The sequence below is a fragment of the Trachemys scripta genome, chromosome 8, assembly GCF_013100865.1.
Source record: "Trachemys scripta elegans isolate TJP31775 chromosome 8, CAS_Tse_1.0, whole genome shotgun sequence".
In the NCBI taxonomy this organism is placed as follows: Eukaryota; Metazoa; Chordata; order Testudines; family Emydidae; genus Trachemys; species Trachemys scripta.
In genome coordinates this window covers 48,633,204-48,658,076 of record NC_048305.1, presented here as the reverse complement: position 1 = coordinate 48,658,076, position 24,873 = coordinate 48,633,204, and the positions used below count along the sequence as shown (strand labels likewise).

Genomic DNA, 24,873 nt, shown 5'->3' with positions numbered 1-24,873 from the left:
GTTAGATAATTTAACTATTGATATTAGCTCAGTGGTTGGAAATCAGTGAAGATTTTTAGTTAGCTTCGTGGTCAAGTTAAACACCAGCTATTACAGATTCCTGAATTTTTTTGCTCATCGGGTAAGCAGAGGGACAGCGCTGAATCTGTGATGTAATGGTGATGTATTCACACTCTGGTTGAGGTACCATAAATTAAATTCAATGATTAATTTAAAAGTAGCCAAACCTCTTGTAGTTTAGCCAGTTAAAATATAAAATGAAGATTTCTTCACCATTTTTTTTTTTTTTTTTAGTAGAGTCCTCACTTTCCCCTTTCTCAGCCCTGCACAATCTGCCCTAGTCTACGTCATGAAACAGAAGTCACTAGAGGGAAGTATTAGTACAATGGCAATTTCCATCTCCGCTATGGAAATAATTAAACAGCCACAAGTATCTCAAAAAACTGTTCTGGAAATTATTTTTGGGGGGGAGGAGGGGAGAGGCTACATTAAATACTATGTTTATGCAATGTATAATTTGAGTGGTAGTTAATTCTATATGCATTTCATAAAATGATACTATCAAGTGCTGTTAAAGAAACTGTACAGTTTTTTCCTTTATTGTGGTGTTTGTTTTCCACTATCCTTAATGTATATTTTTTCTGATCTGGTGAGTATTTGTGAAAAGTAAATAGGCACAAGCTTGCCTTGTACAATGAATCTATCTCGTGAAATAGTCACAGATGGTCATTGTGACACTGCAGCAACAATAGTCAGGGCCTTGTACAGTTTTTTAAAATCTGTTTATCCTCCTTTTCTCCTTCTGCATCCCTCCTTCCACAGTGATGTTCCAAATGGATCAGTCTTGACACAAGAGAACATCAGCCTCCTGTCAAACAAGACCACATCTCTGAACCTGTCAGAGGACCCAGAGGGGGGAGGAGACCATCAGGACTCCCAGAGAACAGGAGTTGCACCCACCTCTTCTCCATGAAGTGAGGAAAGCATCCCCCCAGAGTTTCTATTGGGGAGAAGGAGTTGGTAGCTTCCATCACGCTTCCCTCTAAAGGTAGTCAGAGAAATGCAGGAGCAGCAGCAGCAGGAGGTCCGGAGGCAATGTGCACAAACACCACTACTAGAAACAAACCCTGCACATAGTTCACATTAATGCGTTTTTTAATTAAAAAAAAATTAGCAGTATCTGCAAGCAATTCAGATTAAATTTGTTTTTGTTCTGTGAATGAACTTTATTTTAATAACTTCGGACGCCTTGGATCCAGGGCTTTAAAAAAAAGATATTATATATATATACTCTGTTTGATTAATTGTATGATCTTAATGAAGTAGGTTTTTTCTTTTACTTTGGTATTATTACATACCCAGTGTATAATTCCTTACCACCTCCACTCCCTTTCACCTCAGAACAACGTCGGCCGCCTCCTTGTATGAATTTAAAGGTGAATGAGGGATGTAGGATGGAGGGAGGCTATTAATTGCAGTGTCAGAAAACATGCAGCAAACATCAGTAGGTTTTTAAAATGAATTTCTTGTAACTAGGAGTTCTCCAACGCCTACAATACCTTTCTACTTATACCCATTGACTTTTAGCCACAGTTGATGCAATCGTCTCAGCTCAGTGAAAGCATTCCATAATATCCATCCCACTGCAGCATGTATCCCCAAGGCTATTATTTAAGCAGTAGCAAAGAGAGTGGTGTATGCACATTACATTTATTTAACTAGGAACTGATATGACATTGTATTTTGTGTTTGGGATTAGAGTTCAGCAAAGGACAGAGGGCCTCAACTAGTTGAGACCTGTATGTTTCAGACTTCCAGGAGAAATTGAAGAAGTTAGTTGTCCGGTGCCTGAGCTGCTTGGCCAACCAGCAGTTGTCGCTGAGCAACATGACAGAGGCACCAAAAAGTTTCCATCCCTTGCAATAGGAAGGTAAAAAAAGAGCGAGAACACAGATTTTAAGGAAGGAAAATAACTGAGAACTAGCTTGCAAAGACCCTTTTTCATCAGCCACTATTTAGAAAGATGGAAGTTTCCTTTGTTAGGGCATAGGAAGATAGTCTTTTATAAAGGGTCTCTTTTTGTAGCCCAGCCTCTTCCATTCATGATAGCATCTAGGGTTGCTTCAGAAAGGGCATGGACTACCTGTTATGGACCCGATCCAAAGCCCACTGAAATCAGTCAGTAAAGACACTTCCATTGACTTCTATGAGCTTTGAAACAGGCCTTCCATTTGCGTGGTGTTGTTTTTGTTGTTGTTGTTGTTTTTTAAACTATTTCAATTATAGCTTTTTTGCCCTTACTGCTAATTACTGAGCTGCTTGTGTATAAATACAAGTCGTCTACTTTTATAGTCTGCCACCTCTGGCCTGCAATTTATTTGTTTGTGGTGTCAGTGAAGGCTTCTCATGGGAAGAGAACTTTTGTTTACATGCACAAAACTTGGCAATTAGCAAAAGTAGAGGAGGGCAAGTGTAGAAGTAATAGTAATGCTCGGTACGATCCGTGCATACCAGAATTGGACAGCAATGGCTGGAAATCCAGGTGCTGCTCTTTAGCTTGGTCTGCCATTGCTGCATGGAATCCTTTCAGAAGCCAGCATTTCTTCTCTGTTGGAGAAAAGTTACATCCAGAAATGCCACTTCGGATCCAACAGCGATCCTGCCAGAAGCATTTGGAATACTTGAAAGCCAGGATTTTTTTTGTGACCTATGTCATTTGCTCAGTCTCCCAATGGAGGTGGGTAGGTGAAGATGACGCCTGAATGGAAGTGGGTTTAAGAAGTCACAAGCCTTTCAGTTCTGTGTGGTATCATTCCACTGAGAAGTTCCTCTTAACAGGCACAGAAATCTTTGAGGCTTTGCTCTTGCTGCATGTATTTTGACCCTTTCTGCCTGCACTGAACTGAGCCCCTCTGAATAGAAAACTCAGTGGAGAAGAGTGTGTTCAGTGTCGCTCCCTCCATGCCCGTGTGGCCTGCCTTTTGTTTTTCTTTCTGGATTAGACTACTAAATCAGAAAGCACTGGTTATGTAATAAATTTATTGCATTGCTTTGGTTGGGTAAAAGCAAGAGTTAATACTTTTCTTGTTTAGTTGTTTCTTAACCCTTAACTCCTGCTGAGGTCATAGGAACCTTGGACTAAGCTTTGCATCCATTATACTGTTAATTTAAACAAAATGGGGGAGGGGGTAGATACAGTCCCACTATTGCCTACCAGTAGAGTGTCCAAACAGAAGACTCTTTTGAGTAGCGATTATTTAATTTGCCCAGTCAAGGCACCGCATTTATATACTATTTCACATTGAATTTGATTATGCCCTACAGACCTGGCTGGTCAAGGATTTGATACACATATTGGCTTGGGATTCGAGCTTTCTTTTTTATTTAAATAAAAATTTATATATATAAATATATATATACATATATACATAGTTATATCTGTATATATATTGGGTATGTTTTAAGAATTTTTTCACATGAGCGCAGCTGTTCTGATCAAATGTCTGATTGGGAGGTAGAAGCACGGAACGAAGATAAAGCATTTTCAGCTCACAGCCACACTCTTCGTGCATTCGTGCATGTTTATTTCACTCTTAGCTTAACTTTGGCCTCAGAATTGCTGAAGAAAGCAGTTCTGAGGCTTGTTTTTTTTCCCTTGATTGTGAGGAAGACTCTTCTCTGCCCTGGATTCTCACCAGCTGCACTAATCCTTCCACTCACACATGTTTACATCCTGCACCCTTCCTTGATCATGGCCTCCATCCTTCCAGCTTAAGAGGACTGGGCTGACTTTGCTGAGAGATTATTTCTGTTCCATCCTTCTCCCTGTTAGGGTGGGCTCAGTGCGCTTGACAGCGTGCTGGTGAGTGAGCTGATTCAGGTACCCATGCTGTGGTCTCTACTCCTGAAGTGAAGATCACCACCACCAGGTCAGCTTTGACTTCGTTATTTTTAAGAAACATTTTTTTCTGCTGTGTTTATATTAACACCAGCTCATTTTAGTCAAGATAATTTAGTGCAGTATTCCAACCTAGGAGGGCAAATGCCAGATTTTCTACTTTTGACTAGAAAAATCTTCTTTACATAAAATAATTAAAATTACCAAAAAATTTGTGTGCTATGGCACATTCTCCTTCACGGTAGGAAGAAAATCTGGAGGGAGCAAAAAAATTATGGCCCATTATCTGTTGTGCCAACTAATTGCATTTCCAGTTGAGAACTGACCCTCTTTTCTCTAAGCCTAGGGAAAGAAAAATTCTACAGTAAGAACTGTTCAGATCACTACACATAGGTCAGCAAGGGTAAATGCTACTAAACCCATGGATTAGAAAGAGTACCTTTAATGTTGTTTTTTCCCCTGTTTGTGCTGTACTTTTTGTGCATAGTGTCCTTGTTGTGATCAGTCTCTCCAGGTGAATGCCCTGTTTGCTCAGCATTGTAGTTTGGCTTGTTAACTAGTCTGTTTAATATGTGCAAACCTTATTGATTTTGGCTTTGTTTCCTTTTTCTCCTGCTCTTGCCCTTTCCCTATGTTTCTGTGGAGAAGTTTAGGTGATAAAACTAGGGAAATAGGGAACCAGAAAAAGGCTTTGTTTTCACGAAGACAGTACCTGAAATCCACTTTCTGTGGAAAAATCCTGCCAGCAGAGCTGAGAACCCATCACTCTTCAGATGCAAGGACTGATTGTTAAAACAGATGACCTAAATTCCCATGAACCAGCTATGTTTACTGCTTCACTCATTTCTGTGTCCTATCCCTGTCCCTATTACATCAGGACATTGTCCATTTCTGTTAAATGAAACTGCTACAGCCTGGCTTGGTCCCATCTACTCCAGCAAGAACAGTGTTGGACTGCTGTTAGGGCACTATCATGTTGTATGGCAAGTAAGGTAGATTTGCTGGTGTAGATCAAACCTTTGAGTGCTTGTTGCTAGCAGAGTTTCAACCATAATGTGCACAGAGCCCTAAAAATGAGACACTTCAAACAGCAGGCTAGTCTTCACAATGTCAGACACAAATAGTTGACCCACTAGGAGTATAAACAATTTCATTTTTCCTGTAGTATCATGCGTTTTTTTCCTTCTTACATGTGCCCCAGTTCCCTTATCTTAATGGTAGAATTATATATGCTTATCTTCTAGCCATTTGTAGGCTGCCTTACCCCATTTCAAAATAGAAATCCTGTGGATCTGAGCACCTTTCATACATGTAGTGCTGTTACCACTTTAAACTCAAATTCTTCAGCTGTCTCGGTTCTACTGACCCGTGTTATCTCCCTCTGGTCCACCTCTCTGGCTTGTCCATCATCCTCCCTGATCATGCAACAGTGACAGCTTGCTGCCTCAAAACAGAGCATTCAAATGAATTCGCTTAGCCAATAACTTCTGTGAAGTTGCCTTTTCTAATGGTGTTATTACTCAGTGATGCACAAATATGATATTGCCCCTACTGGTAGGCAAACAGGGGGTCTGTATAAACATGGTAAACTGCTGTTTTTCTTTAAAGGAGAGCCAAAGACTTGTGCTTTACTTTTTTTCACCCTTTTTCCCCCAGGATAGCCGTTTTGATAGTCAAATCTTTGTAGAATTTTGTGAGTTGACTGTATTTTCCTGGTAGGAGTTTGCACAGTTAATGATTGTCAAGCCTTAAACATATGTTAAATGGTGGCATCAGTTCATCTAGTTACGCAATTTGAAAAGGGTGTGTTTAAGCACCTAATATATTTGAGTCTTCTAACTTTCATACTTGTTCTTTCATCCACTCCCATGCACTCTCTCAGCTAATTTACAGGTAGCAGAGAAGGCACTTAGAAGTTTACATAGTTTAAAAAAGCCATGTTTATAAACATTATTGCTGATTAACTTGTTGGATTTTGCTGGTTTAAAATTAAAATTTCTAAAAACTAGTTTGCTGCAAATGTGAATTTTTGCTGACTTCTAAGGAAGTCCAGTGAGACTGACAAGACTCCTGTCCAGCTATACCATTGCTTTAAATCAAATACAGTACAAATACTTCATGCAAGGACATTGTTGCCTACTAATAACAAGTATTTAATATCTGTGACAAACTCACTGAACTGCAAAGTAGAAGAATTGGGCTTTTGAGTTTGACATACAGTAAAGCCTTTTTTTAAACTACTTTCCATGGGGTCACTTAAATCTCTTGCAGGTTACGCTTTTGAAATTCAGAGAGGAATACCTAAACAGTAAAAGTAATTGGAAAATCCTCCACTTCTTGCTGTTTCCATTCACAAAAGTGTGGAGCTTTTAAAAATATTCTGACAGCCACAGGTCAGTGATAAGTACCAACCCTCAGGGCAGCTTTTTGAAGAGGGAGCACTTTGTCAAGAAGCTATCTTTAGTCAAAGATTGACTAGAACTTTAATAAAAAAAAAAAAAAAAAGAAATTCAGTGCTAAAAATGAGAGCGTTGAATAGCAGTGCTGCCAGCTAGTCTCCTCTGTTTAACAAATGGAAAACCAATCCATTCAAAAGCTGTTTGAGTGTGGAGAATTACATAGAGTAGTTCATATGAGCAGGCAGAATAACTGGCATGACTTCACCTCCATAACCATCCATTATATTGATTTCCTTCTCCTCCCCTTGTCTATAAACATGTACACTTTCTGCCCCATCTCCTAATATTGGCAGTATTGACAGTGATTGATGCTACTGTCCACAAGTTTATACATCTCTTTAACATACTAAAACGCTTCCCCTGTCTTGTTCAGCATAGTGATTCAGACATTGACCTGGTGAAAAGCCTGTCATGCTAAATGTAATCTCAATTTATATTAAAAATTAATCACACTTCTGAGCTACCTTCTAAACACAGTCTTGGTGCTGAGAAGTCACATTTTGTGTCCTTTGAGGTATGTGAGTACATGGCCAAGATTGTCCATATGACATTGAAACGGATTTGCTCTCACCATAACTTTAATATGAAATATAAAAATTAAATACTGATACCATATTGTTAAATACCGATACCATCAACTACTTGCTTTCTGACAAAATGGCAGATACTGGGAAGAGGCTTAAGTGCCAGTTCAGTTATATGTCAAAAGTCAACTGGTCTGGGAGACCTTATTCCAACAGAGTCTCCTAACACAGGTTCCACATTTTGTAAAAACCACGTGTTAACTGTATCTCTAATCATGCCTCATCCTTGGAAGCAGTTGATTGTTGTGATGTAGATGGGACCTTAATTGAAGGAGAAAGGAGCATTAATGTCATTTAAATGTATAAGTGGTGAGAGCAGTTTCATGCCATGGGAACGCTGAACACTATAAGCAGAGAGAGTGGAGCTTTCTTTGAAATCTAATGAAGGAGTGCATGAAGAACTTGGCTCTTCCTGTGTGTACACTGGACTTCCTCCTCAACAGCCTCCCAGTGTAGGTGGAACTTTATAACACCGTGGCCAAAATGTCCAAACTTGGATGTTGACAGTTTAACCACCTGAATAAGTGGTCTGACCTTCAGTGCTACTGAGCCCCTGCAGCTTCCACAAAGTTAACCTCTAAGTCCAGTAGGAGCTCAGCACCTCTGAAAATCAGACATCTTCCATTCAGGTGCTGAGCTGCAGCCACCAGATTCTGGATGCTTTTCCCCAATAGATCTGGAGCTGGGTAAGTTTCACCAGTTCCTCCTGGTTCTGGAAGTTTTGGCCAAAAGGAAAACACAGCAGTATCAATTTAAAAATAGAAAAACAGTTTTGTCTTGGGGAAAGTACAACCAAAGGGAGACGCAGTCCATGAAAAGAAAAAGTATTAGATATACTGAAATATGTATATGTATCTGTAACTAAATAACAAAATCCTGTGGTGTATTTGATGTTTATGGTATAAACTAAAAATCATTTGCTTCTCTGTAACATTAAAGTTGTTAATAATTTGTGGCAGATAATACTCACAAGTCTTTGGCATCCAAACCAGATTGTGTACTGGATAGATCCCACAACTGGACCTAGGCAGTGAGCTCCTTTCTAGCTTTTATTAGAGGTGGCAGAAGCTTTCTCTGCATGCAGAAAACAGCTTGAGTCAGGAGAGGAGAAATAACCCCCCTAGCAACGTAGCTGCTCCATTGTTCGTAATTTTTATGCCATTCCTTTGCAGCCTCTCCTAAGTGGGCAGCTGCAATGTGGACAAAATAGCCAATAACGTGAGACTCTTAGCTTTTCTAGTGTCAGGAATTTCTGCGTTCCCCGTGGCTTCTGCTTGCCAGGTAAGCAGCCTCTGTGCTAAGAGGAGCTTTCCTTGAAGGTCAGCTTATCAGCTACACTGTAGCTTGATTTATTTTTATTTTTTTTCCTGCTTTTGATAATCGGTGATAGTAATGTTAAGAGCTCTGTCCCCATTTTGTTCCACTCTATGGGGAAGTGGGTGTTAGGTGTGTGTGGGAGGACTGTGACAGTTAAGAGACAGAACACACACAACCACATGCATTCCCACTTTAGAAGCCACCTAACTGTTTCCAGTTGTGGGATTTCTCTACAGAAATACTTTTATTTGTAAGCCTAGTTTTCTGTGGTTTCTTAGGCTCATACCGGTCTCCCCGAGACATTCTGCAGTCATTATCACCTTTTTGGGTGGAATTTATTTTATTTTTTTGTTTTGTTTTTTTAAAAATAACTTTTTAACATTGGTGCATATATGCTTGGGATAGAGCTTGTGTAATTTACCAATCGTATTGATTGTATGTGATTGTGCCCTGCAGAGGTATATTTAACAAAAAAAAAATTAAAATAAAATTTAAAAAAAATAGGATAATAAAGGAGACCATGAGATTTGAGTCGAGTCATGAATGACTTCTTGAACTTATTTAGTATTTTGGATAAGTAAGGATCCCTGTGTGCTGTTCCTATAGGTCAGTGCTGAACAAAATGTCTTTCCTTCCTTCCTGCGTTCCAGTGGCTCCACTGCTTCATGTGCAACACCCTCCTTGATGTCAGTGGGGCCAACATGGTGCTCTGTGCATTGCACAAAAGTGTGGCCATATCCAAAGGTTTGTAATATTTCAAAAGGCAGTCTGCCGAGGTGAGTGTCACACACTGGAGGCCTGTCTGCTTTTCCTAGCTGTACTAGGGTAGACCTTCTACAAGGCCTCTTATTTTCTCTATTGTGAATGGTGACTTTTCTCCCCTAGAGTTGAAGGTGGGAGACCTTAGCAGCACTATGGCTGATGCTTCTGAACCTTACCCATCAGGTGAGAGTGTGGGTGGGTCACCAGTTCCATCTGTCACTTGAGGAACCTGAGATGCTGACACCTACCCAGTGCAACAGAGCATGGTACCAGGACAAAAAATGCCTGCTCCGCAGAACCAGACAAAAAGCAAACAATATTTGATTTACTGCATTTTCCATGTCGGACACAAGAATAGTGCCTATGCAGTTTTGACATGTCTTCTGTCTTGGGAGCCTCCCCCAGTTGCAGTGACCACGATCCAACAAAGCACTGTAAGAGCCTAGAGAGAGAAGGTGACTGAAGAGCTCTGTGTAGCTCGAAAGCTTCTCTCACCAACAGAAGCTGGTCCACTAAAAGAGAGCTCCTGACTCATTTTGTATCTATAATATCCTGGGACTGACATGGCTACAACAACCCTGCATGCTGTAAAAACCTGTCCATTTTAAAAATCAAATCACTTTTTGGAGCAGAGAGAGGTTTGTCTCTTGGCTAAATGGCCCCAAATCTGCACTACTGTCTACCTTTTGCCAATGTAAGCTGCCCTATGTACATGGATATTTGTTTGTTTGTTTATTTTAATCACAATTCTGCTGCAACCTTAACTTTCTAATTGGTGCCCTTCCAACACCCACTACGGTCAGTGGGAATCTTTGTGAATTTCAGGATGCATTGGGCCAGGCTCTTAGCCCTTTGCTGCAGCACTGGTTGATAATTCCTCAGTAATACAAATGTACTTTTCTTGTCCTGGTGGAAAATACACATTCCCAATGAATTAAAGGGAGGGGGCCATGACAAATGCCTTCCTTTGCATATGTTGAAAGTTGTATTCTCAGTTACAAGGCCTACAAATATTTGGTGAATGTAAACCAATTACCTGTTGGTCTCTCCTCCCCTTACCCCCTCCCCATCCAGTCGTGCTGAGAACCCCCAAACTCCCATTGAAGTTTATAGGATTTGTCAGTGCTCAGCACCTTGGAAACCCAGTCTGATAAACCTTTAGAGCTCTCTTTCTAGTAGGTTATCTGTACTAAAGACCATAGCTTTATGGCTCATCTCCCATGGAGAGGCATTTCAAACAATGCCTTCAAAGGACTAATCTGTGTGTTATTCAGTAACTTGCATTGCAGCTCTGGCTGACAGTCCGGTTCTGCCAAAACCTGCTCTCTGGCAGGAATGAAAACAGGACAGTGCTTCACAAACACTTCGGTTTTTTACGCATAATCCTGGGCGTCTTGCAGTGTCTGGAGGATAGAGGGTTTCGTGTGTGCTCTTGCAGTGGCCTCTATTGTGAAGATGTTACTGATTATTGCATGATAAAACCAATCTGATTGGCTTTTTTTAAATCAAATGATGTTTATGGAGCAAACTGCATCTGAGTTGTTGAATTAAATCAGCACCAAGCTCCCATCCATGCCAGTTGTGAGATGGTGAAGGATCACGATCCCCAGTTTACCAATGGGGAAAACTAAAGAACAGAAGTGTGTGATTTAGCCCAAACTGCTGCAGAATGGAAACTACGCAAATCTTCTCCAACTTGTATTTGGTTGAGGAGGGGAGGAGGGGAGGGGGCGGAGAGGAATTGGCCCTGACCTAAGTTTCTAAATCTACAATCATTTTAATTCTGGAAAACTTCTGTGTGTTTTATCAGCCAGAATTGGGGAGCCCTGAAGTCTATGTGGAGAAGGTGACCAAACTTTCCCTCATCAAACTGAACTTTAAAACCTTTTTCAGATCAAACATTGCTTTGTTCAACTCTTTGCTTAACCTTCCACGGTTGGTCATCAACCTTTGACCTCAACATCCCACCTCTTCCCTCCCTTTCTCCCCTGACTTGACTGAGCTCTGGTGGAGTGCAGAATTTCAGTGCAGAAGCAACTATTGACTAGCTTTGTCTCTGATTTTTCCCTGCTCTAAAGCAAGCGTGCCTGTCACTGTACGTTGCAGCTCACGTCCTGTAGGCGAGGAATCTGAGACACCACAAGGTAAGAGGAATTGGTTCCACAGTCCTGCTAGCTTCCAATGAGATTTTCATGTTCATTAACATGGTTTCTCATGGACTCATCCCACTTTGTAGAAATCTACACATTCCAGCCACTGCTGGACTGCTTGTCTGTCGGAGATCCCTGACTGTAGTGCTGAGGGGTGGTATTTGTAGAGTTCTGTCTAGGTTTCCTAGAGATCCTGGTTACGCCACTTGCTGCTCACTAGAATGCCTGCAAACCCTTCACTTCTTAAACTGTAAAGTGGGGAGCAGTTGTTTCAAGGAGGCTTGGAAAGTCCTGGCTTGCTCTCACTTGTCTCTCTAAAATGCTATTTGCCTCAGGTTGGGGATCTTAGTGGGGCACCTACTTTTCCTGGGAATTTCTCGCACACACGCAAGCTCTGGTGGGAGCAATTCCACAAAGGTTAAGCGCCTTAATATTTGTTAGGCTTTCAAGCACTCTGAGCAAATAATAGTGACTGATTTCTTAGCGCTACTTCTAGCGTAGTGTGGAGGGAGCACACCTCTGGCACTAGAGAATTATCCATAAGTTTGTAACACTAGTGAATGCTGCCCTTTGTCAGAAGACAACGTTGTTGAGCAAAGGTACTGGAATGGAAAATTACTGGGATCTGTGGACCCTGACTCTGGGGAGGGGAGGAGGAGGAGTAGGATGTTTCTAAAGTGCGTTCTGGATGTTGTTGACTCCTGAACTTCCCATGATCAATGCAAGAGACTGCTTGGAGCCTTGCAATTTTGAGCTGATTAAGCAATTCTCTACCTGACCCTGCCTCTCCAACATTAGGATAGAAGGGTGCGCAAAAAAAAAAAAAATCTTACCTAATGGGAGTTTTGCCATTGACTGCAGTCAGACTAGAATTCCACCATCTGTGTTTAAAACATGACCACTTTCAGTTCTCTCATGGAATAAGGCAGGACCAGCCAATCTTTTCTGCTCTATTTAGGTTTGCATCCAGGCCTTTTGCAGTGATATCTGAGCATCTTTCAGTAAGGTTTGTATTGCCAGGGGTGGCCCCACGTATGCGGAAGTCACTGGCCTTATGTTCTTATGATACTGGGTCAGACCACAGGTCCATCTAGCCCAGTATCCTGTCTTCCAACAACGGCCAATGCCAGGCGCCCCAGAGGGAATTAACAGAACAGGTAATCATCAAGTGATCCATTCCCAGCTTCTGGCAAACAGAGACTAGGGAGACCATCCCTTCCCTTCCTGGCTAATAGCTGTTGATGGACCGATCTTCCACGAACTTACCTAGTTCTTATTTGAACTGTTAAAGACTTGGCCTTCACACTATCCTCTGGCAAAGAGTTCCACAGGTTGACTGACTGTGCGTTGTGTGAAGAAATACTTCCTTTTGTTTGTTTTAAATCTCCTGCCTATTAATTTCATTTGGTGACCCCTAGTTCTTGTGTTATGAGAAGGAGTAAATAACACTTCCTTATTCACTTTTTCCACACCCGTCATGATTTTATAGACCTCTATCATATCCCTCCTTACTCGTCTCTTTTCCAAGCTGAAAAGTCCCAGTCTTATTAATCTCTCCTCACATGGAAGCCGTTCCATACCCCTAATCATTTTTGTTGCCCTTTTTTTCTGAACCTTTTCCAATTCCAATACATCCTTTTTTGAGATGGGCTGACCACATCTGTATGCAGTATTCAAGATGTGGGCGTACCATGGATTTATATAGAGGCAACATGATATTTTCTGTCTTATCTATCCCTTTCTTAATGAGTCACAACATTCTATTAGCTTTTTTGACTCCTGAAGAATGCATCTGAGTTTTAGCCTGGTTATGGAAAAAGCAATGCCTAGACACTATGATGATAGGCACTAAGGCACATGACTTTATAAGGGCTTTTAGCTTTGACAACTCGGACATTAGGCTATCAGAGACAGCATGTCTGTGCCTGTAAATAACCCTGTCCTTGCAGTTGACTGAGAGCTGAGTTGAGGCCTGTAGCTTGCTGCTGCTCTTCCCAGTGTCCTGAAATGGGAGATATGATGCAAAATCAGTCACTTATAGACTATTGGTGGAGCAGTTATAATACTCAGAAAAACCTCCTCCAGCAGGAATGGTAGGCTAAAAGTGAGGAAAGCAATAGCAGCTCTGGCTGTCCACATACACAGCAGAGATCCTTGGGTGCAGATCTCAATCTTGCCTTGACCCCTTGCTCATTGCTCCCAATGGGAAGGAAATGTTCAGAAGCTAGTGCTGCGGGTAGCTTTCCTGGCTATTCGCCTGCAGCTCTTCATTCTGTTTCTAGGTATCTCTGTAGCACTTGTCACCACGGCATTGTTAATTATTATGTACATAATAAAAGTGGCTACCACCCTCAAGCAAGATCATTGTGCTAGCCATTCTGCAGACACCTAATAAGGCCGTTTCTGCCCTGGAGAGCTTGCAATCTAAAGAGAAAAGACCACAAAAAAAGAGGCATTATCTCCATTCTAGATGAGGAAGTGAGGTGCAGCTTAAGTGATTTTTGCACAAGGTCACACACACTGTGTTTGTGATAGAGCCAGGAATGGAACCCAGATCTTCTGTGTCATAGGTCACTGTGTTAACCACAAAGCCACCCTTCCTTCCCAATACCATTCTATTTAAATGCCTTTGAATCAAAATTGTACTGCCAGAGGCCACACTGGTAGTGGAACTGTATCTCTGGAATCACTCTAGATAAATGCACCTCCGCTTGCACCTAGCCATAAAGTATGCCATGCTGGGTTACTGTGGTGATGGGCACTGTGGGAAAACCTAAGATAGATCCATCTTTTTGCAAAGGCTCTCCATGGAGTTCTGAGTCCTGGGCGAGTAGCCAAGTCTCCATTCCTTGTCTTTCAAGCTAGACAGAAGTGTGGTCTGTATGCTGCAGTGCATAGGATATCTGATCAGACCCAATGTTAAGCCACGTAAAAATGCATGTAGAAACCATAGTGATGGAAGCCTTACAAACAGGTGTACTAAACACTGCACATTCCACTGTGCCTACACTAGGCTGGGGTGCTATGCTACTGCTGATCACAGCAACATAAGAGGTGGTGGGATTTATAATTCCTGCACAAGCAGAGGTGTGACCATCAGTCAGTGATAGTTATTTGGCTAACCTGTGCCTGATGGCCCCTTTTCTGCTTGGCCTGATTTCCCGATCAGTAATACTGACATAACTTGCAGGGGCCCAGTGACTGTTAATGAATGTAAAGTGCATTGAGATCCTCGCACAGCAGTCGGCACTGGACGGGCACCTCCACTTAGCACCTTGTAGGACTGCCACTTTAAAAGACCATTTTACTGTCCCCTCACTCTTCCAACTTGGTATTTCCCATGTTAGTAACTTTCAATAACATAAAGTAGAGCTGGGACTGAGCATGGAGCTCATCTCCTGCTAATGACTAGGAAAATGTTTAGAACAGAGTGGTCAAGCAGTTAAAAAAATTAATCGTGATTAATTGCGCTGTTAATACACCTCTACCTCGATATAACACTACCCAATATAACATGAATTCGGATATAACGCGGTAAAGCAGTGATCCGGGGTGGGGGTGGGGGCTGCGCACTCAGGTGGATCAAAGCAAGTTCAATATAACGCGGTTTCACCTATAACATGGTAAGATTTTTTTTTTTTTTTTTTTGGCTCCAGAGGACAGCGTTATATCGAGGTAGAGGTGTAATAGAATACCATTTATTTAAATATTTTTGGATATTTTCTACATTTTTCAAATATTTTTATTTCAATTACAACACAGAATACAAGTGTACAGTGCTCACTTTATATTTATTTTTAATGACAAATATTTGCATTGTAAAAAAAAAAAAATAGTATTTTTCAATTCACCTAATACAAGTACCGTAGTGCAATCTCTTTATCATGAGTTGAACTTACGAATGTAGAATTCTGTACAAAAAATAACTTCATTCAAAAATAAAACTGTGTAAAATTTTAGAGCCTAGAAAGTCCACTCAGTCCTACTTCTTGTACAGGCAATTGCTCAGACAAACCGTTTGTTTACATTTGCAGGAGATAATGCTGCCCACTTCTTGTTTACAATGTCATCTGAAAGTGAGAACAGGCATTTGTATGGCACTGTTGTAGCTGGTGTCGCAAGATATTTATGTGCCAAATACGCTAAAGATTCATATGTCCCTTCATGCTTCAACCACCTTTCCAGAGAACATGCATCCATACTGGTGACGGGTTCTGCTCGATAATGATCCAAAGCAGTGAGGACCGACGCATGTTCATTTACATCATTTGAGTTAGATGCCACCAGCAGAAGGTTGATTTTTTTTTTTTTTTTTTTTTTTTTTTCCTTTTTGGTGGTTCGGGTTCTGTCGTTTCCACATCAGTGTGTTGCTCCTTTAAGACTTCTGAAAGCATGCTCCACACCTCGTCCCTCTCAGATTTTGGAAGGCACTTCAGATTCTTAAACCTTGAGTCGAATGCTGTAGCTATCTTTAAAAATTTCAGATTGGTACCTTCTTTGCATTTTTGTCAAATCTGCAGTGAAATTGTTCTTAAAATGAACATCATCTGCTGGGTCATCATCTGAGACTGCTAGAACATGAAATGTATTGCAGAATGTGTGTAAAACAGCAGGAAACATACAATTCTCCCCCAAGGAGTTAAATCATAAATTTAATAATGCATTATTTTTTTAACGAGAGTCGTCAGCGTAGAAGCATGTCCTCTAGAATGGTGGCCGAAGCATGAAGTGGCATATAAATGTTTAGCATATCTGGCATGTAAATACCTTGCAATGCCAGGTACAAAAGTGCCAGGCGAATGCCTATTCTCACTTTCAGGTGACATTGTAAATAAAAAGGGGACAGCAATTATCTCCCATAAATGTAAACAAACTTGTTTGTCTTAGCGATTGGCTGAACAAGAAGTAGAACTGAGTGGACTTGTAGGCTCCAGAGTTTTACATACTTTTGTTTTTGAATGCAGTTATGTAACAAAAAAAATCTACCTTTGTAAGTTGCACTTTCACGACAGAGATTGCACTACAGTATTTTAATGAGGTGAATTGAACAATACTGTTTTATCATTTTTACAGTGCAAATATTTGTAATAAAAAATATAAAGTGAGCACTGTACACTTTAATTTCAATTACAACACAGAATACAATATATTTGAAAATGTAGCAAAACATCCAAAAATATTTAATACATTTCAATTGGTATTCTATTGTCTAACCATGCTATTAAAACACCAATTAATTTTTTAAATCATGATTAATTGTTTTGAGTTAATCGTGTTAATTAACTGTGATTAATCGACAGCCCTGAGGTATGGAACGATTTCCATATGAAGTTTACAATGGGACTAGTGAGTTTGGAGAGGAGATGAATACAGTGGCTGTTATGTCCATGAGTCCATTTGGAGGGATGGCTCATGCAAGGCTTGCAGCTGGATTGTAACTTCTCTTGCTGGTTTCAGGAAGATGCATCTATTCATGTGGTTGATCATCAGCCTCTGGGGTGCAGTAGCTCCTCAGTACCACCCTGTGGAAGATATCTGCACTGCAAAGCCAAGGGATATCCCAGTGAATCCCATGTGCATTTACCGTAACCCTGAGAAGAAGGAGAGTGAAGGGCTAGGGTTGGAGCAAGTGAAGGAGAAGATTCCAGAATCTACTAATCCCCGTGTCTGGGAGTTATCAAAGGCCAACACCCACTTCGCCACGGAATTCTACAAATACCTGGCAGATTCCAAGAATGACAATGAAAACATCTTCATGTCACCCCTCAGCATCTCCACGGCCTTTGCGATGACCAAACTTGGTGCTTGCGGTAACACCCTCCAGCAGCTCATGGAGGTGAGTGGCACCATCTCAGCCTCTTCAAGTTGCTATCCTAACAACTGAGGTTAGAGCAAGGTTACTAAAGGCTGGCTGCCAGCTGTTTGTCGGTGATAAAGCTCTCTCAGGCTCCTCCACTCAGGACATTTCCCTGCTTAGAGAGAGAGAGACCTTTTGGCTAAACAAGCCCCTTGTCAGGACACCTGTCCTTGTGGAGAGCACTGCAGGAAGCTTCAGGATGGCTTTCCCCTGGTCTGTTGGGAATCCCAACTCCTCTAGCTCCAGTGGTTGGAGTAAATTCTTCTGATGCACGCTGGGTTCGGGCCTATTGACTCCATATGGAGGAGCGGGAAACTCTTCAAGGGGCACGGAGGAGAAGGCAAATGCTTGGCTCCTAGTGACAATGTGTAGCTAGGCTATGTTAGACATGCAGGGATAGATCATTCTTGTGCTGAAAACTGAGGGAAACCTAATGAGACCTGGGCATGGGGTTAGTGTTACAGCTCCTCCCTCTTCCTCCAGCAGCCCAAACTCTGGATGCCCCTATCCAGATAAGGGAAAATAACTCTCCTATCGCTCCATGGAGATGCTGCCAGACAAAGGTTATCTCCTGGAATGAATAAGGGATGGGGTGGAGACCACAGACTGACTTCTGTGTTCAAACAAAATAAATTCACAGCATCACCCAATATCCAGGAAGCTGAGTCCCTTACTGATCTCAAGGCACTTAAGAGACCCCCAGTGCAGTTATCAGCCTGTGCCTGCCCTAGGGAAATCTATGGTGCTAACCACTGAGTGGTCCCACCAGTGTGCTTCTAATGAACCTCAGGCTGATCCAACTCCCATTGAAGTCAATGGCATAAGTCCCATTGATGCTAATGTGGCTGGATGTAGCCCCTTGTGAGATCACATGCGCAACTGCTTCCAACGGTGCACGGCTAAGCTAGCACCATTCACAATAGACTTGGAAGACAGGCTCAGTATCTTCACTTTGCTAGAGATCCCACTAGCAAAAATATGAATCAATGAAAAGGTGCCTGAGGCATCTCCCTGGAGCCAGCTCAAGGGCATTCTCCGGATCCACACCCAGTTGTTGCCGGGTGGTGACTCTCGGGTGGCCTGAGTGAAACGAGCTTCCACTTGCATGAGCGTCTCTTTGGAAAGACTGAAAATAAAGCTAACACAGAGAGAAGTCGAAGTGAGGAGCAGGGTTTTCTGGTTCTCTCACTAGCCAGCAAAGGGCACTTTAGGCATGGTGTCACTAGGCTGTAACTTGGGATTTCCAGGGTCTCCAGTTTCCTACTGAGACCATGGCAGTGTTAGTTTTCAGAGGGCTCCTCCAGAGTGTGTGTGAAAACTCCATGGGATAGAAGCCAATAGAGGGGAGTGCAGCTGAGACTATAAATGGCTTGTGCCCATTTGTATTTGGCATTAGATCTCTAAGCAGAAGTTACTGCAGCAAGGTAAGTGCTCCTGCCTCATGAGTAAATGATTGCATGGGCTGTAGTAAAGCGGCAGTTGCAGAAACAAGATCCACCCATTACCTGAATGGCAGATTGTTAAAGCCCTCAATTATAATTGGGATTCTAGCTCTGTTCATTTTGCTTGTACTGCTCTGCTTTGACTAACCAAGTGAGAGGTGTGCTCTGGGCACAGGACTGTGAGCCAGATGTGCTGGTTCTTCAGCTGACATCGGTTTCCTCTGTAGTGGAGTCATTTGTCTAAGGTACCTAGATGCACCCCCATTATTGTCCTATCCGAGCACCTCCTAATCTTTAATGTATTTATCCTCCCAACACCCCTGTGAGGTAGGGAAGTTTCAGAAGGGGCACTGAGGCCCAGGGAGGCTAGGACTTTGTCTGCCTGGGAAAGTTATGCTATTGTAAATAGGAATTTAAACCACTATCATTACACTGGTGTAACACCCAAGTGGACTCTTATTCCTGAATAAGCAAGTCCACATGGATAGTTGCAGTGGTGTGACTGTACTGGTGGTATAACTAGAAACATTTCCTGGGTAGACAAACGCTTAGTGACTTGCCCCAAGTCGCGCAGAAATCCTCCAGCAGAGCTGGGAACTGAAACTGGGTCTCCCAGTTTCCCAGGCTAGTGCCCAGGATTTAAAAGAATCCAGGCCCCCTGATTCCACGTGTAGCACTCATAAGGGCTCCATTTGTTCCCTGAAAGGAAAGAGGGAGGACGGTTGGTGAATGAGAATTGTGAAGCCATTCTTGGTGTAAGGTAGAGGCTTAAAAGAAGGGATCAGGCAAAAGGGGCAATTGGGGAGGGGGATGGGCAGGATATAGTCTGAGTGTGGGAGAGGAGACATCTGTGCTTTGAAGGGGAGGAGAGAAAGGAGCAGCCGTATGATTTTCTTTGTTAAACGGTGTTTGTATTCTGGACAGTTCAAAGCCTTGTTTCTGCATAGCTGCACCCAGCTTTCTTGCAGAGAGAGAGACGGGGGCTCAGCTGAAAAGTTTGTGGATGTGTCTAAACTCCACAAATCTCCAGACCCTATCCAGGGGGTTGGATCAGGCCTATCTCTGTTTCCATGTGACTAAACCCAAACAAACCAAGAGCTCTCACCAAGTCCAGAGTGAGTGGTCCAGTGTCCCTGTGTCTGTGGAGTTGTTGAACAGTTATCAGCCTGTCCCCTCTGCCTGTGGCTACAGGAAATGGGGAGCCACGTCTGTGATTCCTTCTCTCTCCTTTGGTTACCTAGGTTTTCCGGTTTGACACCATTTCAGAGAAGACATCTGATCAGATCCACTTCTTCTTCGCCAAGCTGAATTGCCGGCTTTATAAGAAGGCCAACAAATCCTCAGAGCTGGTGTCGGCCAATCGTCTCTTTGGGGAGAAATCTCTGACCTTCAACGAGACCTACCAGAACATCAGTGAGGTGGTTTATGGAGCCAAACTCTGGCCCTTGAACTTCAAAGTGAGTCCGAAGGACTTTGGTTTCTATCCCTTTCCAAATCCTTGTGCTGTTGATAAATTCTCTCCCTTACCTCGCTTGAGTGGCCTAGTGGGTGCTGTGACCCAGGGGCAAGGGGCTGTGTATGACTTATGTGCTTGAATGCAGCACAGTTTTGCTACTGACCGAACCTGCTTTAAGCTCAGATTCGGGTTCATCCATTTACAAGGTTCTCACTTCTGAGTACTGCAGCATGGTGCTCAGAACACACGGTCTGTACTGGGAACATGCCCCCCCCCACACACTTGTTGATGGCTGCCTCCTGCAGAGAGACAATGGGGTGTTAAAATCCCCATGTAACTTATTGTTTTGGGTCTATTCCTCCAGGAAAAGCCGGAGCAGTCCAGGACTCTAATTAATGAGTGGATCGCTAATAAAACTGAGAACCGCATTACTGACGTGATCCCTGAGGGAGGCATTGATGACCTCACTGTGCTGGTGCTGGTCAACACCATTTACTTTAAGGTACAGGAAACAACCCTTGGGAAATTTGCTTCCCTGGGGAGAGGGGAGGTCTATAGCCAGGCTTTGGGTGGGGTGATGAGAAGTCAGTAGATCATTCTCCTAGCCCAGACACACTGAAGCTTTAAGAAACAGAGAGGCTGGCTCAGGCCTGTCAGCTATGATGACTCAGTGAAAACCCAAACATACCAACATTGGGACAGAGAACTGAAAAGTGAAGCTCACTATAAGGTAGAGAGGGGTGCAAACCAAACCAAAAACCTGAATCTTCCCATCCCTGATCTTTGTGTTGCGGGGAGAGGTCTGGAATCCAGATCAGAATTCCGTGCCGGGGCCCTATTTGGGTTGTGCCAAAATCCCAGATCCAAACACCCCTAAGATATGGCAAGGGTCTGAAATTTGAATCTAGCTCCAAATTCTACAGCCCAGAAAGTACATCTGACTGCTCTGATTTCATTGCCCAAGCTGTGGTGAGATGGACAGTCCCCAATCAGCACAACTGGGGACAAGCCAGTGAGTTCTGTACATCAATTCCGTTTCAGGGAGATAGTGGGGGGGGGGAGGGGCGAAGAGCATCCTTCCAGGATAGGGGAGTTGTCCGTTCCCTAACCAGCTCTGCCACTGAGCTGCTATGTGGTATCAGCTAAGTCACTTAGCCTCTCCGTGTCTGTTTCCCTATCCGTAGCCGCCTCCTCCCCACTGTGGGTGGGGGGGGAGGTTGTGAGGCTAACCTCATTGTTAACTACAGAAATGCAAAGCACTATTCACCACAACAGTGGTGAGCCAGCTTCTTCTCTCTCAAAACTTTGGGGGATTCAGGTTCAATGTTACCTTGATCTCAGTTTGCTCCTGAAAAATGGAATCCTTGTTGAAGTTTTGTAACAGGCAAAACCCCCCTAGTCCTTCCCATCACTAGCATGGACAATGGGAGGTGCTGCTAGTAACAAATGGGAAGCCAAGCATGGTCCGGAGAGCCTCCCTTTTTAAAGAGGGGAGAGCAATGCACTGATCCCCCGTGGCTCAGCGTGTGCTGGGCGTGGAGCTGGGATTCTCTGATCTGTGACTGATTACTGTTTGTCTTTATGGTCCCCCAGGGGCACTGGAAATCAGAGTTCCCTGCTCAGAACACAAAAAGGGATAAGTTCTATAGAAGCAACGGCCAAATCTGTGCCACCCCCATGATGTACCAGGAGAACAAGTTCCGTCACGTCTCCGTCCCCAGCGACCATGTGCAGGTGGTGGAGCTACCGTACAAAGGGGATGACATCACCATGGTTCTCATCCTGCCCACCATGGACACATCTCTTGGAGAAGTAGAGCGGGACCTGACCCCAGAGCGGCTGCAGAGCTGGCTGGGCTCTATGAAGGAGATCTTGCTCTCTGTCTACCTGCCCCGCTTCCGCATCGAAGACAACTTCAGTCTGAAGGAGAAGCTGCAGCACATGGGGCTGGTGGATCTCTTCAGCCCTGAACATGCCAAGCTGCCAGGTCAGTCCTGACAGGTTCCCACTGTGAGAGTGGGGGGAGGGAAATGAAATGAAGCAGCACTGTGTGGAGGGGCGCCAAGTATTTGAAAGCAGTGCTAGAATTGTAGTGGCTTCTCCACTGAGCAGTGCACAAGTGTCCTAATCACAAAATCCACTGTCACCACTGGGGAAAAGTCCCCTCTGATCCTAGGGGTGGCCTGTGTGGGTCAGGGTTGAATCTACAGAGAAAGGGTTGTCAGACTGGCATCTTCCACCAGTACTAAACTTGCCTGCAAATTGTTCAGTGCTAAGGGCCCAAATCTGCCCTTAGATACAAACACTTAGGATTTCCCCTGATGTCACTGTGGGCCCAATACAACGGCAGCAGGGCAGAATTTGGATCGTTAGCTTGACCCTTGTCCTCATTTAATTTGCCCTTTCCCCATCAATGTTGATTGTCTGCCTCAAACTTCCTCTGGTGTGAGATCAAAATGCTTTGGTGCTCAGAGTGTTGGCTTCTCAAAAATCTGTTCTTGAATTTCCCTGTCTGTTTATGGCTTGTTGGGTTTTTTTTTTTTAGGTATAGTTGCAGAGGGCCGTACAGACCTGTATGTGTCTGATGCTTTCCACAAAGCCTTCCTTGAGGTAAGCCTTGCTTTCCGGTGCTCTCCTGTAGTTTTTCTTTTAATGTAACTTTTTATTTAGTCTTTTCAACAGCAAAAACCTTTCCCTTCCCTCCTCTCCCCTCCGATAAACTTAAAATTGTGCCACTCATCTCTGATCTAAGCCTGTGACTCTCTTCTGGGTTCCAGTCTGTGGCAGGGGAAGATACGGCACCAAAACCACCAACAATTAAATTCCAAAGCCCAACAGCACAAAGTAGAACATGTGGTTCAGAGTCTGTAAAGAACCTAGGGCCTGAGCCAAAGCTTGTTGAAGTCAAGTCTTCCCATTGACTTCAGAGGGCTTTGGATCAGACCCCTACAGCATTGTTGGGCCTATGCAAGAAATACCCTGTAAGGCTTGCTGCCAAAGAATGGCGGTGCGGGTGGGGGGAATCCAGGTTTTTGGCAGGGCAACAAATTCAATGTCATTATTTTAGACGGTTCTGATCTGCTGCTTTAATATTAAAGTTGTTTGTCCTGGGAAGTTGAGACAACAAATATCCTTTTACTTAACCATAAAACTTGCTTTAAAACATTTCAATAGCCAGTGATCGTGATCATAGAATATCACGGGTTGGAAGGGACCTCAGGAGGTCATCTAGTCCAATCTCCTGCTCAAAGCAGGACCAATCCCCAACTAAATCATCTCAGCCAGGGCTTCGTCAAGCCTGACCTTAAAAACCTCTAAGGAAGGAGATTCCACCATCTCCCTAGGTAACCCATTCCAGTGCTTCACCACCCTCCCAGTGAAAAAGTTTTTCCTAATATCCAACCTAAACCTCCCCCACTGCAACTTGAGACCATTACTCCTTGTTCTGTCATCTGCTACCACTGAGAACAGTCTAGATCCATCCTCTTTGGAACCCCCTTTCGGGTAGTTGAAAGCAGCTATCAAATCCCCCCTCATTCTTCTCTTCTGCAGACTAAACAATCCCAGTTCCCTCAGCCTCTCCTCATAAGTCATGTGCTCCAGCCCCCTAATCATTTTTGTTGCCCTCCGCTGGACTCTTTCCAATTTTTCCACATCCTTCTTGTAGTGTGGGGCCCAAAACTGGATACAGTACTCCAGATGAGGCCTCACCAAAGCCGAATAGAGGGGAATATGATCACATCCCTCAATCTGCTGGCAATGCCCCTATTTATACAGCCCAAAATGCCGTTTGCCTTCTTGGCAACACTGTTGACTCATATCCAGCTTCTCGTCCACTGTAACCCCTAGGTCCTTTTCTGCAGAACTGCTGCCTAGCCACTCAGTCCTTAGTCTGTAGCAGTGCATGGGATTCTTCCGTCCTAAGTGCAGGACTCTGCACTTGTCCTTGTTGAACCTCATCAGATTTCTTTTGTCCCAATCCTGTAATTTATCTAGGTTCCTCTGTATCCTGTCCCTACCCTCCAGCGTATCTACCAATCCTCCCAGTTTAGTGTCATCTGCAAACTTGCAGAGGGTGCAGTGCTTGCCATCCTCCAGATCATTAATGAAGATATTGAACAAAAACGGCCCCAGGACCGACCCTTGGGGCACTCGGCTTGATACCGGCTGCCAACTAGACATGGAGCCATTGATCACTACCCGTTGAGCCCGATGATCTAGCCAATTTTCTATCCATCTTATAGTCCATTCATCCAGCTCATACTTCTTTAACTTGCTGGCAAGAATACTGAGGGAGGCCGTATCAAAAGCTTTGCTAAAGTCAAGGAATAACACGTCCACTGCTTTCCCCTCATCCACAGAGCCAGTTATCTCATCATAGAAGGCAGTTAGGTTAGTCAGACATAGGGTGACCAGACGTCCCGATTTTATCGGGACTGTCCCGATATTTCCTTGTTTGTCCCGCGTCCCGACCGACGTGCGGTCGGGACACTGGACAAACAAGGAAATGCTCCAGAGCCTGGAGCCTGGAAGTGCTCGCGCCTCCCCGCCCCGCCCCCGCCCCCTCCTCTCCCGATTGGCTCCCTCCCCGAATCCCCGCCTCTTCCCCGGGCTCACCATTCCTCCCCCCTCCACAAGCGCTGGAGGGAGGCCCGGGAGACTCAGGGGAAGCGCGGGGCCGGGGTGAGTAAGAGTCCGGCCTGGACCCCAGCAGGCAGGACTCAGTCGGGCGGTAGGGAGAGGAGGGGGGCAGCCCGCGGCTGTTCTCCCCCCCCGGGCAGCGGGACTCGGGAGCAGCCGCTGCTGCAGCTCCCACTGCCGCCGGGGGAGGAAGCGGCCATAGCGCTCGGCGGCTGCGGCTGTGGCGCCCCCGAACCCCCCGGGCCTGTTGCAGGGACCCAGCAGCGCGTACGTTGCGCCCAGCCCCTGGCCAGCGTCTGGGCTGCTG

General features: G+C 43.9%; 2 protein-coding genes across 10 annotated transcripts in view; both read left to right on the top strand.

The window, feature by feature from the left end:
* RC3H1 (ring finger and CCCH-type domains 1) overlaps positions 1-8,789 on the top strand; it is a 104,186-nt gene extending 95,397 nt beyond the window's left edge. For 6 of the 9 annotated variants that reach the window (XM_034779609.1, XM_034779617.1, XM_034779616.1 and 3 more), the window contains one exon: positions 823-8,789. In XM_034779609.1, coding sequence (XP_034635500.1) covers positions 823-973 — 151 coding nt within the window. In that variant the 3' untranslated portion in view covers positions 974-8,789. The remainder of the gene's footprint in view (positions 1-822) is intronic. The other 3 variants (XM_034779607.1, XM_034779612.1, XM_034779610.1) reach the window with 1 other exon arrangement.
* Positions 8,790-10,993: 2,204 nt separating this feature from the next.
* SERPINC1 (serpin family C member 1) overlaps positions 10,994-24,873 on the top strand; it is a 21,064-nt gene continuing 7,184 nt past the window's right edge. The window contains exons 1-6 of the mRNA XM_034779606.1: positions 10,994-11,164; positions 16,628-17,006; positions 19,711-19,926; positions 20,290-20,427; positions 21,519-21,912; positions 22,471-22,535. Coding sequence (XP_034635497.1) covers positions 16,632-17,006; positions 19,711-19,926; positions 20,290-20,427; positions 21,519-21,912; positions 22,471-22,535 — 1,188 coding nt within the window. The 5' untranslated portion in view covers positions 10,994-11,164; positions 16,628-16,631. The remainder of the gene's footprint in view (positions 11,165-16,627; positions 17,007-19,710; positions 19,927-20,289; positions 20,428-21,518; positions 21,913-22,470; positions 22,536-24,873) is intronic.